Below are 15,490 nucleotides of genomic sequence, written 5' to 3' on the forward strand. Positions count from 1 at the left end.
TTTCAAGTCTATTTCAAGTAATGGATTGCTAAAACTAAACATTGAACATAGACTAATACCTGAAACAGTTAAGAACTATGGGAACATTAGCATCTCAGAATTTCATTCATAGTTTTACTGCAAAGGATAAACATTTGTTGGTTCAATAAGACTTTTTAATCTTAATTATAAGTATTAATATTCCAAAGTACTGATTGACTCTAGGCTGGAATATGAAATAAAAGACAGATGATGCTTGAAATAGAGCAAAAACACAATTGCTAATGACAAGTGCTAAAGTAGTCCTGTAGACCTTGCTTGTTCAGATCAAATTTTTCCATTTTGAAATTTTTACTGCATTTCAATTGTAGTTCTCTCTCCTCCTCCCCTCCCAGAAATCCTACTTGGCACCAAATAGGGAATGAGATAGAGACATTACTGAGACTTTGGTGACCATTTTTTTTCTGTTTAATTTCTGTGAAATTGGATCCTAGTTATAGCAGAGATTAACCTGGCTCCAAGATGTCGATGTGACAAAATGAAATCAGCTGGTTTATGTCTGCCTAATGCTTAAATTTGCAGCGATGCTAACTTTAGAATTCCTTTACCCAAAGAGTAGACAATGACAATTTACATTTCTGGATCATTTCAAGGTTTGCAAAGTACTTTCCTCACTACAAACCTGAGGGATGGTAGCAAGTGTTACCATCACCAGCTTTGAAATGAGGTGATTGAGGTGAAGCTTTGGCCAGCATATCACACATGTAAGTAGATGCTAAGTTTCTTGACTCCACTTGGGGTTTTCTTGGCAAAGATGCTGGAGTGTTTTGCAATTTCCTTCTCCAGCTCATTTTGCAGATGAGGAAATTGAGGCAAACAGGGTTAAGTGATTTGCTCAGAGTCACATAACTAATAAATATCTGAGGCTGAATTTGAATTTTGATCTTTATAACTCCATTCCCAACACTCTATCCACTGTCCTCCCTAACTACCCACATAAACATGAAAGTCTACATAAAAATACTACAAATCAATTAATAGTAATTTGTAGGGGAGGAAGTACTAGCAGCCAAGGAGATCAGGAAAGAAAAAAAGCAAATCTTGGAAATCCAAAGGGATATTAGGGAAGAACGAAGGATTCAGTTCATTTTTAATACTTCTATAAAAGTTCCAAAACTTTATAGAGCAGAGAACTAGAACAAATGGCGGAAAGATAAAAAGAGAAGGTTCTTGTAAAATAAAAGAAAGAGCTTTCTAATAATTGAGTGGAGACAAAAATGAAGACTCCTTCAGTTGATAATTTCTTTCCAGGGGAAATATTAAAGCAGAGATGCTGGACAGGAAATTCATTCCACTAGCCCTGGGATTCAATTTTTCTCCAGAGGCTCTTTACTTGTCAGAAAACTTTCTAGGAGCATTTGATATTTTTTCTCTTTCAAAATTATTTCATGAGCTCTGAATGAAGTAGTATGTATGTGAGGCAGGTAGCTTGGCCAAAAAAGACAGGACTTTCATTGAAAGATGAATCTACTAGGACCTCACTGAACAGGAAGGTAATTACCTAGAAGTCCTGTGTTCATAGGTTCCACTTGTGTTTGTATCAGGTGGCTTCAGAGAGATGTGGGGAGGGAATTTGTTCTGCCTGGACCTCCCTCAGGTGGCCCAGAGGGCAAAGAGGAGCTTTAGCCTGGAGCTCTCCAAAAAGCTCAGGGGATTTAACTCTGTGAATTTACTTCTCTAAGGCAAACAACCTTGACCTGGTGTCTTGCAGCAGGCAGCCTGTGCACACATTTCTCCGAGTGTGTCTACCTCTCTGGGAACCTGGGAATTTTAACATTTTATTTGAACGGGGTTTAAAGGAAAATGCTACGAGGAAGATCGTTGTCTGTGACCTCCCTGGGTGGGCTTCCTTTGTGGGACGTGCAAGGACTTCCAATAGAGGATTTACTATTATTTGAAGTTGCCTGGGAAGTGACCAATAAAGGTTTGTAATACATTTTTTTCAAACCACTTACTTTTTTGGAAATAGATTAGAAATGATCATAACAGGAATTAATTTATTGGTGGGCTGTCAATAAAATATTCCAAAGAACTTTGACATTTTGGAGCAAGTTTAGTTATTTTTGGTAGGTAACAAAAATTTAAGTAAGTGATTAAATTTAAAAAGGAAAAGAATTGAGCATCTTGGAACTAATTTGAGAGTGTGTACATTTCAAGTAGATACAGACACCAAGTGATTTTAAACAGAAAATGGAAACACCCAAGTTTTGGGGAATGTTTCTATGTGTTTCTTCTCCCCCTCCCAGTGGATTTCTTAAGACAGAAGAATAAGTGAATGGTTTTACAGAGAGACTGAATCTAATTAGATCAAATTAGAATCTTGATTACTTCATTATTATTCATTATTTACTTTTATTTTTAACTATCAATTGTGTGAATTATTAAACATATTTCCTAAACATTTAAGATGAAAGCCTGTTGAAATAGGAAGGGCTATGTATTTAAATTCAAAAGACGGACATTCTAATACCAACTTTCCTCCTATGTGACCTGCCTGTGTGACCACAGACAGTCATTTAGCTACTCAGGCTTCTGTTTTGTCTTCTGTAAAATGAGACAATTGGACTTGATATTCTTTACAATTCATTTCAGCTCCAAATTCTATTATCCCGATGAAAGTGGCAGCTAAACTCTCATTCATTTAAGTCTATATAGGAAAATGTTGATGTTTGCACTAATATGAAGAAACAATTCTCCTCTCATTGATCTGATTACATCAAGACCATTAAAAGAGAAAAAGGAAAAGAGTGTGCTAATGAAGTGATCAACTAATAATTACTGATACCAGCTTCCTTTTGGATTTCTAGAAAATGAGATTCACAGTTTATAATGATTTTTCCTTATAGAGATATCATAAATGATTACTAAACTAGTGGCTTCCTTAACCAATTTTACAAACAGAGAATGAGAGAATATTGACAACAGTGTTCACAACAAAATTTCAGCTCATTTCTTGATCATATAATAGTTTAGGGGGACATGTATTCTACAAAATTTTGGAGACTGTTCTAAGTCATTGATAGGTAAATGGCAATCAGAATCTGAGTGATTTGAAGATTTCTACATGTTAGAAAATAATAACAAAGTGCATGACTTGCATAATTCTTTCCAGTTGTAAGTTCCATAATTTTAGGATAAGATGGTAACCAATAATAATTACTACCAGATATAAATTAAAGTGCTATCGTTCTATACTGCCTATTTAGGATTTTCACCTTCAAACTGGCTTATAAATATTAATCCATCAAGGTTCCTATCAGTATAAATTTACAAATTAGTAAGTTCTACTTATAGAAAGTACTGTGATATCCTCAGTTCTCTAATTCATAGGGAGATAGATGTATGAATGGCATAAATTTGTGGAAAACTTCAGATCTTTGCATTATAAGTTTTGTAATATTCACTTAAATGCTAATTGCTCACATTTGAGAGGAAGCAAGCCATGATGGACAGAAAGTCAACCTTGGAGTCAGGAAGTCATGATTCAAATCCTACATTTTAGACATAAAAAAGTCACATAAAATTTTAGTGTCACGGGCAGCTCTGTAAGACTGTTTATGTTACTAAGGAGATGCTGATGATCATAGCACGGGTTATTTTCACAGATTTGGGCAACAATAGAAAAACATAATAATTTAGAATTATGTTGTGTTTTCAGAATTCTAAAGTCCTTTCCTTGAAACCTTACAGTATAATTAGTGCAAATAAATATTATTTTCCCTTTTTAAAAGAGGAGTAAACTGAGATTCAGAGTCATTGAGTGACTTGATCAATGTCATACAAATAGTGAAAGACAGAAATTGGACATAGGGCTCTCCTGAGTCCAAATCCCAGCTTTTCTTCCACAACGCCAGGCAAGTTCTAACTCTGAGGTACTTAAACACTTTCTGCCCAAAGTCCATGTTTTCACAGTCAATCTCTGGGGTACGTCAATCCCAGGTCCATGCAATGTGTGTGTGTTGGGAGTGGAAGGGGAGAGGTATGTTACTGGCATTGGGCAAGAGCTCAGGGAGGTGGGGAAGAAGAATGTGGCTCTGCCAGCTGGAGCCAAAAAAAAAAAAAAAAAGGTAACTATTTTTTTGAGCATCAGCAATTAATCCAAAAGTAACTCTCTCACCTGCCCCCCACCTGCTCTGCCCATGCTACCTACACCATTACCCAGACTAAGCCAATTCTACCAAACATATCCCTCCATACAGGCACTTTTTGGATATATCAGTCAATCAGTTAAGAAATGCTTTTTATGCACGTATTATGTTCCAGGCACTGTGCTAAGCAACGGGGATAGAAAGTCAAAAGCACAATCTCTGCCCTCAAGGAGCTCACATGAAAATGGAGAAGACAATATGATAACAGCTATGTACAAACAAGATATACTTTCCAGGCATGGTGGACAGTTAGTAAAAAGACTGAGTCAGATAAAGAAATGGAGTGTTTATGGGCTGGCAAAAACAAATGTGGCTAGATTCTTGAATTGGTGGAATTAAAGGAAAAAAACTGGAAAGAAAAGAAAGAGTCAACTTGTGAAGGATTTTAAATGGCAAGCAGAGATTTTATATTTGATCCTGAAGGCAATAGGGACCCCCTCTCCCCGGAATTTAACAGGGCCAGGTTTGGGGTAATTTTCATCCCTAGGACAAATTTCTTAACCTAACCTTCGATGGTCTTTCCCTAATTACTGCTCTGACAAATTCCTTCCTTTGTTATGTTTATGTGACCAGCAATAAGTTTTTCAGGTTTGAGTCACAATACAGATGATTCTGGGAAGTGTAAGGTATTTAGCCATTGTGAAATCTTATTATTATTTACTAGCTGGGAAGTTCAGGATCACCCCATTAACACATCACCTCTATTGGATGGGTCCACTCATAGGGTTCCATGTTTTGTTTTGGAGATCAGCTGGAGAACATGGCCCTATAGTTTGGGGAAATTGATATTATGTTTATAGTAATTATTTTCCAGTACTCCACCTATTCCTCTCCATCACATATGGTCATAGTTGAAGTGAGGGAGTCATGATTATGGCCCTTGAGAGTATTTGTTATAAGGGTTATTTGGCGTACTTTGTTTTTTCAACCACAAAGAGGCGCTCTCCTTCCTAATAATTTTCCCAGTATGTGGCGGAGCAGAGGAGGGGGTGGGGGGGAAGCCAATGTAAAGTACCACTTATAGCAAACCACACAAAGAGTGAAGTCTCATAATTACTAAGGGAATTAGCTTAACAGAGATTGGTTTCATTGAATTCTAAGTGTTAACCAACAAATGAGTTCATTTGGATCAGAAAGAGTGAAAAAGTAAACTTAAAATTAATGAAACCATTATAAATTTTTTAAACAGTTGGTGGCATCTATACTGTAATCCAGACCAAGGCAAAAACAACTGCAGATGAATGGGGAGAAAATTATTGTCTGATTGGTCCATATTTTGAGCACAATATGAAGACCCAAGTGGAAGAGTGTGAGCCTCCAAACTCTGCAATTAAAAAAGCAGTGGATGCAATGAATTTGCATGGGTGTCAGGTACTGTGTTTTCCATAGAAACTAAAAAAGAACAAAGAAAACATTCAGCTGATTTAGTATTATTTTGACATCGGTTGGGACATGAAGTCCCATCTGAAGCTTCACCTATTCAGTATTTGTTAGTAAAGATAATTAAGTAAAAAACGTTTTTTAAAGAAGTGAGTAGTTACATCCCCTACTGTAGAAGGAACAATAAAGTATCCCTGACACCATATGTTAGGTTAATTTTTTCCTAAAAAATATCCTTTAGATTTCATTGACTTTTAATTCAAATTTAATTTAGTTTAATTTTTAAATTTAATTTTAAATTAACTATAAATATAAATTAATTTAAATGACCAGGTGTTCATGTCACTTCTGATTGCTTAAGTACAAAACAACCACAAGGAGTTTCAAGTACCTGGCTGGTGAAAGACCATGGACAACTCAAGCAAGAGAGTTCAGCCTTGAGATGTCCTCTGTGCCATCCTGGTTGCATAGCTTTCTCCTGCTACAGCTAAGTAAATGTCCTTTTGTTAGCTGTTGAATGAACTGAGTGTCTCATTTTGTTCCTGTATCAAATGTGCACTACCGCAGAACTGGATGGAGATGGGCCCAGTCAGAACACCTATGGAAATCTATTTAGTTATGTTAATGAGCTACCTTTTTTGACCTGCCCACAATGAAATTATAATAGATAGAAGACTGAACAAAGACTCAATTTCTGTATCATGTTATTTCTAAAACTCCTTACTAAACTTACATTGCAGAATAGTCCTTCAGGAAAGGCAGTATTGCTGATTTTATAATAATGGAAATATGAAAGGTTGAATTCTGAGTAGACAAAAGAGATTTTTCTTCATGCTCTTCACTGATTTATGAACATATCATCAGAAGTGACAGGAACAAAACATTTCCTGGGTACAAAGCACTCTAGGCAGCCTAGCCAAGGATCTAGGACAAATGTTGACACTTTTCTTCCTTTGTACAAAGAAGCAAATGTGAGATGCCAGTATAGACAATATGTTAGAGGACTTCAGAGAAAGGCCTTTGTGGCCTATAGAGGGAGGCCATGTGAAAGATGGGGGAGGAGTAAGTGAGAAAGGTTCTGAAAGATTCTAACTGAGGAGATGAGACTTAAGCAGAATCTGACAAAAAAAACCAAACAAACCCAAAACACCCAACCAATAGGATTTAAATAAATTGATGGAGAAGGGAAGTCAGTGTATATAGGTCTAACTATGCATGAGCAATATGTGCTTTGGGATGCTCAGAGGAAAATGAGCATTTGTCTCATTAAAAGCATGGATAGAACTTGGATAATATAATGAATGGATAATTAGCACAGTTCGTTACATTGTCTTTTTCAAATAGATATTTCAATCAGGTCTAAAAATGATCACCACAGTTTTCTATTCAAGTTAAAATAATTTTCTACTCAACAAAAATTATATTCACTAATCACAACTTTTTCTTACTTGCATAATGAACAGGTTCGTTTTGGAAGATGGCTCATAGAAGGAAGCCCTTACGTGGTGCTGTTTGACATAGGATATTCTGCTTGGAATTTGGAGAGATGGAAAGGAGACCTCTGGGAAGCATGCCACGTAGGAATCCCTTACCATGACCGGGAAGCTAATGATATGCTTATATTTGGATCATTAACTGCCTGGTTCCTAAAGGAGGTACTATTTCCAAATAGCAATATTCCAGGGCTGTAAAGAAGCTGCTTGCATTTTCAGACCCAGTAGATTAGTGCACAAGAATGATTTTGCAAGAGGCACATGGTTCAAGAGGAATCTGGCCGTAGTGGAAAGAGTACTGGGTTAGTGGTCAGGGGTCATGGTTTCCAGTCTCAGTTCTGCCACTAACTCATGATACTACCGTAGGCAAATAATTCTCTCTCTATAGCTCTCATTTATAAAATGAAGGGGTCAAATTAATTGATGTCTAAAATCCTTTACTCCACTGGAACTCTTCTTTTCAGGTTAAGCAAATTAAATGATGACATCATTATTTACTCACCTAAGACCTTTTCAAAGGAATTTGAGAAGATAATTTTAACTGGTGTAAATACTAACATCTGGAACACAGCCCAAAACAGAAATATCATGCTACTGTATCTCTGTTCTAATCTTTCTCTTTATTTTAGAAAGCTATAGATATACAGACCAAACTAGTATTTTAAATCCTTTTTCAGAGCCCTACCAGCTCATTGGTATGGTGCGGGGTTTTTTTTTTAATCTCTAGGTCATTATCTTGCTGATATAAAAGTCAGCCTATATAGTCAGCAAAATAATGACCTAGAGATTTAAAAAAAAACTTATAAGTTATCAGAGAGACAATAAGAATTAATGAACTGAAAACTGACCTTGGAATTAGGAAGACCAGGGACCCAGTTTTGTTATTACGAGGGTGAGCCTGGCCAAACCATTTGAACTTTCTGTGCCCCAGGCAACTCTAACACACTAAGGTAAAGATGAATTGCCCTTCTGCAACAGTGGAAAGAGCTACCACACCAAGGAACATGATGCCAATAAAATCATAGGTCTGGAAAAAAAATACCAGCAACAAAATCTCAATACTACTACCTTAAATTATCAAAAACAAGTCTATTCATTTAATAGTTACAATATTATTTTTAATTTTTGAAAGTAGTATTAATAAGATATTTTTAAAAAATTTTCATGGTACTCAGTGATGATGATAATGATATAACATTAAAATGATCTGAGTAATTTCTTTAAGTACAAAACTTTGATGTCCTATTTAATAATTTTGCTAATTTTTCATTCAGAGCTATATTAACAAATGTTTAAAATTTCAGACTTAATACTATATAACATGTACTCAGAAATGACTCAGCAGCAACAACAAAGAGGATGTACTGGAGTGGGGAGACTTGAGGCAGGTAGATCAACCAGAAGGCCATTGCACCAATACAGAAGTGAAGTGATGTGGCCTTCACCAGGGTGTTGGCTGTATGAGTGGAGAGGAGAAGTATACAAGAGATGTTACTGAGGTAGAAACAATAGGCCTCAGATACCTTTTGTTAATTTTTAATGAGGCACTGAGTCATGAAGGTCATGTCCTCCCACTCTGAAAAGCGTGTATATACTCAGAGGTGAGGTTTTACTTTGGGGCTTATTTTTTTGGAAGAAGGTTGGTGTGCCAGATGAGACTCTGAGTAGCCACTAAGGAGCCTCCCTAGCTTTGGTAACCCAGATATTGGTGCTTCTATCTCTGATAACGATGTATGTATTTATTGTCTGTAGTCAGATAGCTGGAAGCCCTGTCTGTTGGTCTTTCTGTTACACAATGTCACCAGCTGCAGAGAGGTAAAAAGTGATGAGGACTGAGAAATAGTCATTAAATTTTGCAATTGAGAGATTACTAATAATTTTGTAGAGAAGGGTTATTAGGTCAAAAGCCAGACCGAAGAGAGTTTAGAAGATGGTGAGAGGAGAGGAATAGAAGCATAGATTCTAGCTGGCATTCTCAAGTTTAGCCATTCTCTTAGTTTAGAGGTACAGGGCAATAACTATAGGGAATGTCAGAACCAGTGAGGGTTGTTCTAAGGATGGGAAAGGCATGAGTATACTTGTAGATAGTATGGAAGCAGCCATTAAACAGGGAAATATTGAAGATTAGTGAGAAAATGAGGATGATAGGAGCGAGCATCCAGTAGGAAAAAAGATGCTATTAAATGAAATCAACAGTTGTCGGCCTTGGTAAGGAGAGGTGCTACCTCTCTCTGTGAGAACAAGGGTGAAAAAGACAGAAGGGGAAATCATCTGAGTGAGGGAAGATGAGAGAGAAGATGGAGGCGCTCTAAGAAAAGTTTCAATTTCTTTTCAGTGAAGTGTAAAGCAAGGTCTTCAGCTGACGGAAGTAGTGAGGGGTGCTACCAGAGAATTGAGTGTGGATGAAAAAAATTTGCAATAGTACCTTTGATAACTGGGGTAATGGGAGATGTGTTTAATTAGACAGGTGTAAGAAGATTGCCTTGCTACAGTGAGGGTCCAGGTAAGATTATGAAACTTAAACTTTTAGTGTCCCCAGTTAGCATGGTTTTGTGGTTTTCCTCCAGTTCCATTCAGCAATATATGAATAACTTGAAGGCAATAGATTGTGAGAGCAATCCAAGGATGAGACTTGACAAAGTAAGATGATAGGATAAAAGCACAAGGGACTCAAGTGTAGAGGATAGAGTAAAATTAAACTGATTCATTAAAGCAGTAGTTTCAAACTTGCATAGAAATGGGGTCCACTGTGGGTACATGTTGACTTAGAAAATTACAAATTAGCATTATCTATGTTTGATTGTATTTTTATTTATTTTGTTAACTATTTCCTAATTATATTTTAATGTCATTCTGGTCATATTTGGGAGTGTTATGTGCAGCATAGGACCCATGACTGGCATGTCTGACACCTCTGCATTAAGGGAGCAAAGGGAGGAAACTGAAGCTTGATCATAAGATAGTCTAGAAAAGAATTAAGGCATTGTAGATCATTGTAAGAATGGAGAATAGAATTATGGGTTACAAGGTAGAGAGAAAAAATAAAATGATAAAAGATTATAATTGGACAAAGGAATTTTGTAGTTCATTAACATAGAAGTGGAAAATTTATGGATGTTAAGGTTATAACTATCTCTGTGCATGACTGAGGTAGAGTGCAAGAGCATACTGTACTGGTCATGTGAAATGAATAGATTGATGAATTGGGACTTTAGGTTGTTTGAGGGAGTATTAATATATATGCTGAAGATCTGTATTATAAAGGCAGGATTTGGAGTAGAGAGAAAGAATATGAGGTAGGTGCTGAAGCCACTAAGGAAGGAGGGAGTGTATCCTGGTCATCAGTAGATAATAGCTACCAGAATCTTGACTGGATCATAAATTTGGATTGAATGAACCTCAAAGCGGTAAAGGTTACTGAGATGTAGTGGTAGTAGTCAATGTAAGTACTGACTGCAAGTGTAGTAACTCTAAGCAGCTATGGGGAGCAAGAAGTTTTTTGTCTTCCTCACCATAACCAGAAAGTCTGGGAGTATGAGTGAAAGTGAAAGTGGTATCTGAAAGGGTGAGAGCCAGGTGAATCTGAGACTGAGTTTTATCAATGGCTTCTCTCCTCTGTAACTTAATAAACCAATCAATTAATCAATGAGCAAATATGAATTAAGCACCAACTCTGAACAAGGCCTGTGCTAGGAGTTGAAGAATTTGAAAATCTTCAGCTAGAGCTCATCTTTCCTTGAAAACCATCAGTTAATTTAATGCATATGGAGAAACCCTGACATCAAAGACTTAACACAAGAAATGTAATAATGTAGCTTTAGATAATCTTGTCACTGGTGAGTCATGATCACCTTAAGATCTGGGGAACTAAAATGGACCTTTCCCTCTTTATTCTCTTTTCTGACTACCCAATTTTATACCCTTTTATGACTACCCAATCATGTCAAAGGGGACATGGAAAGAATGCTTCATTCAGAGCTATCAGACCCTGGTTCAAATTTTGGCTTAACTAATTATTACTTCTATGACCTTAAACCTAATCTCTTTCGGTCTCCTTTTTCTCATCTGTAAAGATTTCTTAAGGCCCTAAGTGTGATCCTCTGATCATAAATCCCACTGAGGTAAGCAGCCCTGCCACCATAAGATATATAAAATAATAAAGCTAAAAGGAAACTAAGAGACTTAAATCCTACTTCTTACTTTACAAATGAGGAAAATAAAGTTCAGAGAAGGTTAAAGTAATCACCCACGGTCAAACAGATAGCTAATTTTAGATTATCACTAGAACCCAGGACTCTTGATCTCTAGGTCAAATGCTTTTTTCCATTCCGTTATGATGTTCTTTCCAGTGTGTACTCCCATCATCTAAGCATTGATCACTATGTGGGAAGACCAATATCTTAAAATACACCAACAGATCATCTCCATCCCCTCCCAATACAGGTTAATATTCAACTATGCTAACCATTTAGTCTCCAGGCTTTCTGAATTATGTTGCGTTTGTGATTATAACTCGTATTCTCATCTCCCTTCACATGAGAGACAAGTCAAACCAGAAGGAAGGATGCTTTTAGTTCCACTATAAAAGTGGAGGAAGGAATGGAAATTGGTGAAATAGCCTGAGCCAATGGAGTTAGAAGACCTAGATTTGCTACTAATTGTGTGATCTTCCTACTGCTACTACTACTAGCTAACATTTGTAATGCTTACACTATGCTAAGAGCTTTACAATTATTATCTCATTCGATCTTCACAATAACCCTCAGAGGTAGATGCTATTCTTATCCCCATTTTAGAGATAAGGAAACTGAGGCATGCAGAGGTTAAGTGACTTGCCCAGGGTCACACAGCTAGTCAATGTCTTCCTGACTCCAAATCCAGTGTTCTCTCCACTGTACTACCATCTAATATTTGTTCTTTAATTTTACAATCTACAAAATTGAAGAACAATGAATACCTACAAGCAGGTTTTTGTGTGAATAAAATTATATAAACTGTGAAAATATTTGGAAAGTTTGAGTTTTATTTCTTTTTCTTTCAATGCCAGGTGACTGACCATGTGGGTGACAAACATGTCATTGTCCACTTTCATGAATGGCAGGCAGGAACTGGACTAATTCTTTCTCGAGCCAGGAGACTTCCTATTGCCACAATATTTACCACTCATGCAACGCTGCTTGGAAGGCACCTCTGTGCAGCAAACGCTGATTTCTACAACCACCTTGATAAGGTAAAATGATCTCTCTTGTTCCCTCCTCCCCCTTCTTCCCACCTCTTCCCTCTTTCTTTTTGATTCTTATGATGATTAGAATTATGATTCTGATTTTTCAGAAGCCAGACTGTAGAAGTCAGTGTTCATAACCATGCTCCTCATGGAAAATCAGACATCCAGTAAATGGCACATGAAACATGGCACAGTTGTAATCTTTCAAAGAGAATATCTTTGGGGGCCATACAACCTAAATCATAGGAAGTATTTAGAAGGTTTGTGGAGGGTCCAATATTATGGGGTGTCCTCAGCTTCTCCCACTTTTGGTAATGTGATGGGTATGATGATAGGTATCATTATCCCATCAGTGGAGAGAATGATACAGAATGCTCTCAGTTTCTCACTTTCATTAATAATATTATCATTAATATAAGCAGTGATGGGGGTAGCTAAATGGCATAGTGGATGGAGTGCTGGGCCAGGAGTCAGGATAACTCCCCTTCCTAAGTTACAATCTGGCCTCAGACACTTACTGTGATCCTGAGCAAGTCACTTAACCTTGTTTGCCTCAGTTTCCTCATCTATAAAATGACTAACCATTCCAGTATCCCCAAATGATATACACTAGCTCGTGGCAGTTGGGGGCTTCTCTCCTTTTTTTTGAGGGGTTAACAATCACTTTAATCAAGCACATGTATCAATCCTTTAGTAAAGCACATACATCATTCTCTTAGTTCAGGGGAACCTGAACCCCAAAGTTATCAATAGACATGACTTCCTCTGTCTGACCATAATTCAACAGACAGGTGCAGCTGCCTGAGCAGTTACCAGAGAGGGAAGCACGGCATCTGGGTTCTCAAACCAGGAGGGCTCTTTAACAGCTGACCAGAGTTGTCATCTCAAACCTTCTTGCCAAAATTAAGCCCCCGCCTCCTCTTTTCCTTCAGTCTTGATGATACTACCTTTATCCATACCCTGGACATCAAGGAGATTGTAGGCACCTGCTCCTCAGTATGAACCCTCTCTCCTCCCAACCCTAAATAAACAAGTGGTTGAGACTTCATAGGATGGGGTATTTACTGTTTTCTTTGAATTTGGGGGGGGGGGTAAATATGGTATGTACATAATAGGAAAGGGGGAATGCTGAAACCTGGGCTGCAATTCAAGGAGGGCAAACCATGTATGCCTCAGTGGCCATAACTTTATGTGTACTCACTTTAGAATATGAACCCAACACCATTTCCATTATAATTCCATTTGGCATCCTTCCATTTTACTTGACCAGTGGGATAGTTTGTTTTTCTGCATATTTATTTAGTTCTTCAGAGTAACTATGTGGTTCTCATGTCAAATTTTCTAATAACTAAATTGGCTAAATTATCCCTGATGCATAGATATTCTCACCTGTCAAATAAGGAAGTTATAATAGATGAACTCCAAGATCCCTTCCAGCTCTAATAGTCTATGATTCTATGAAGTAGAACACAGGTGTGTTTTGGAGTTGTATGGATGGGGGCATGTTCTGATGATGAGAATTAAAAGTGGTATTTTCATTTCAAAAATATTCATCATTCAGGGCAGTTAATGTTCACAAAGCAATCAGTGACAGCTTTCCTGGATAAAAAAGGTCAACATGACCCAAAGTCCAGATGATAAAATTTAAAATATGCTCATTAAGGAATTTGATAGGCAGCAAGGTCTTCAGAGAATTTCTAGCTGCTTCCTAGAAGGCTATTACTAAGGTCAAACTAGTGATCTGTGACAAGCCTAGGGGACATATCTGACTTCTTTGTGAGACAAGATAACTGAAGGGCACAGGATATTTTTAAAAATTATTTTGTTTTCAGTTTTCTACGATCACTTCCATATATCTTAGACTTTTTTCCCCTTCTTCCCCTTCCTTTCCCTCTCCCTTCCTCCTCCCTCCCTGAGACGGCATGCAGTCTTATATAGGTTCTACACATACATTCTTATTAAATACATTTTCACCTTAGTCACATTACATAGAAGAATTAAAATGAGTGGGAGAAACCACAAAACAAAATGTAACACAACAGAAAATGGTCTGCTTCATTCTGTGATCCAATTCCATAGTCCTTTCTCTGGATGTGGAAGGCATTTCGCTTTGTGTCCATTGGGAATTTTTTAGGTCCTTGCATTGCTGCGAAGGGCTAAGTCTACCAGAAAAATTCCTCTCACACTGTGGTTTTTGCTGTGTACAAAGTTCTCCTGGTTCTGCTCATTTCACTCAGCATCAGTTCATATAAGTCCTTCCTGGCCTCTCTGAAGTCTTCCTGTTCATCATGTCTTATAGCACAATAGTATTCCATTACATTCATGTACCATGGCTTCCCCTTGATTTCCAGTTTTTGTCCACCACAAAGAGAGCTGCTATAAATATTTTTGTACATGTGGGACCCTTTCCCATTTTTATGATCTCTTTAGGATACAGTCCTAGAAGCAATATTGCTGGGGCAAAGAGTATGCACATTTTTGTAGCCCTTTAGGTACAGGACATTTTTTTCTTTTAAAATCAGTTATAGTAAGGTAAATAATAACAATAAATAGTAAGTCAAAGTATACCTTGGACCTACTTAATTGCTTCCCCTTCAGAAACACTTTTCTCAATATAGATGCAATAGAGGACATTCATATTATAATTTTATTCTTTTGGGTAAAGGAAGTAAGCTTATCCTTATTGATTTCATATCAATTATTTTATATTGCTATTACTATTTGTCATAGAATAAAAATAATTTTATTATTATTATTAAGAAATTATTATTTTGAAAAAGGCAAGAATTCCTATAACGGACTTAAACTCTATTTTAGGTGACACGTAGAATATCAAGTGATATCTATCTATCTATCTATCTATCTATCTATCTATCTATCTATCTATCTATCTATTTTGACATTTTTTAAAAAATTAGTAGTGCTTAATGGCTTATAGTTTGGTTTCCTTTTGTAGGAATCTAAACCAGCCCCAACATCCCAGTTGAGTAGGAAGGTAAACTAAGGTATGATAATAAACACAAGAAAAATATTCAACTTTAACATGGATAGAAGGAATGAGTTTTATGCTATTTAAGAGGCAATTGAAACTGATTAAAATTTTTTATTTGCCTCTTCCTGGGAACACTGACATCAACTCATGAGTTTCATAAAAGTCTATCATCTAAGGGAGTATTTTCAGTTTGTGACACACCTGTAAATTTTTT

At 36.8% G+C, this 15,490-nt stretch overlaps 1 protein-coding gene across 1 annotated transcript in view; it reads left to right on the plus strand.

Moving 5' to 3' along the window:
• The first annotated feature begins 1,625 nt into the window (after positions 1-1,625).
• The window catches only part of GYS2 (glycogen synthase 2), a 66,181-nt gene continuing 52,316 nt past the window's right edge, over positions 1,626-15,490 (plus strand). The window contains exons 1-4 of the mRNA XM_072653542.1: positions 1,626-1,963; positions 5,377-5,558; positions 7,031-7,222; positions 12,108-12,290. Coding sequence (XP_072509643.1) covers positions 1,843-1,963; positions 5,377-5,558; positions 7,031-7,222; positions 12,108-12,290 — 678 coding nt within the window. The 5' untranslated portion in view covers positions 1,626-1,842. The remainder of the gene's footprint in view (positions 1,964-5,376; positions 5,559-7,030; positions 7,223-12,107; positions 12,291-15,490) is intronic.

Source organism: Notamacropus eugenii, chromosome 3 (assembly GCF_028372415.1).
Source record: "Notamacropus eugenii isolate mMacEug1 chromosome 3, mMacEug1.pri_v2, whole genome shotgun sequence".
In the NCBI taxonomy this organism is placed as follows: domain Eukaryota; kingdom Metazoa; phylum Chordata; class Mammalia; order Diprotodontia; family Macropodidae; genus Notamacropus; species Notamacropus eugenii.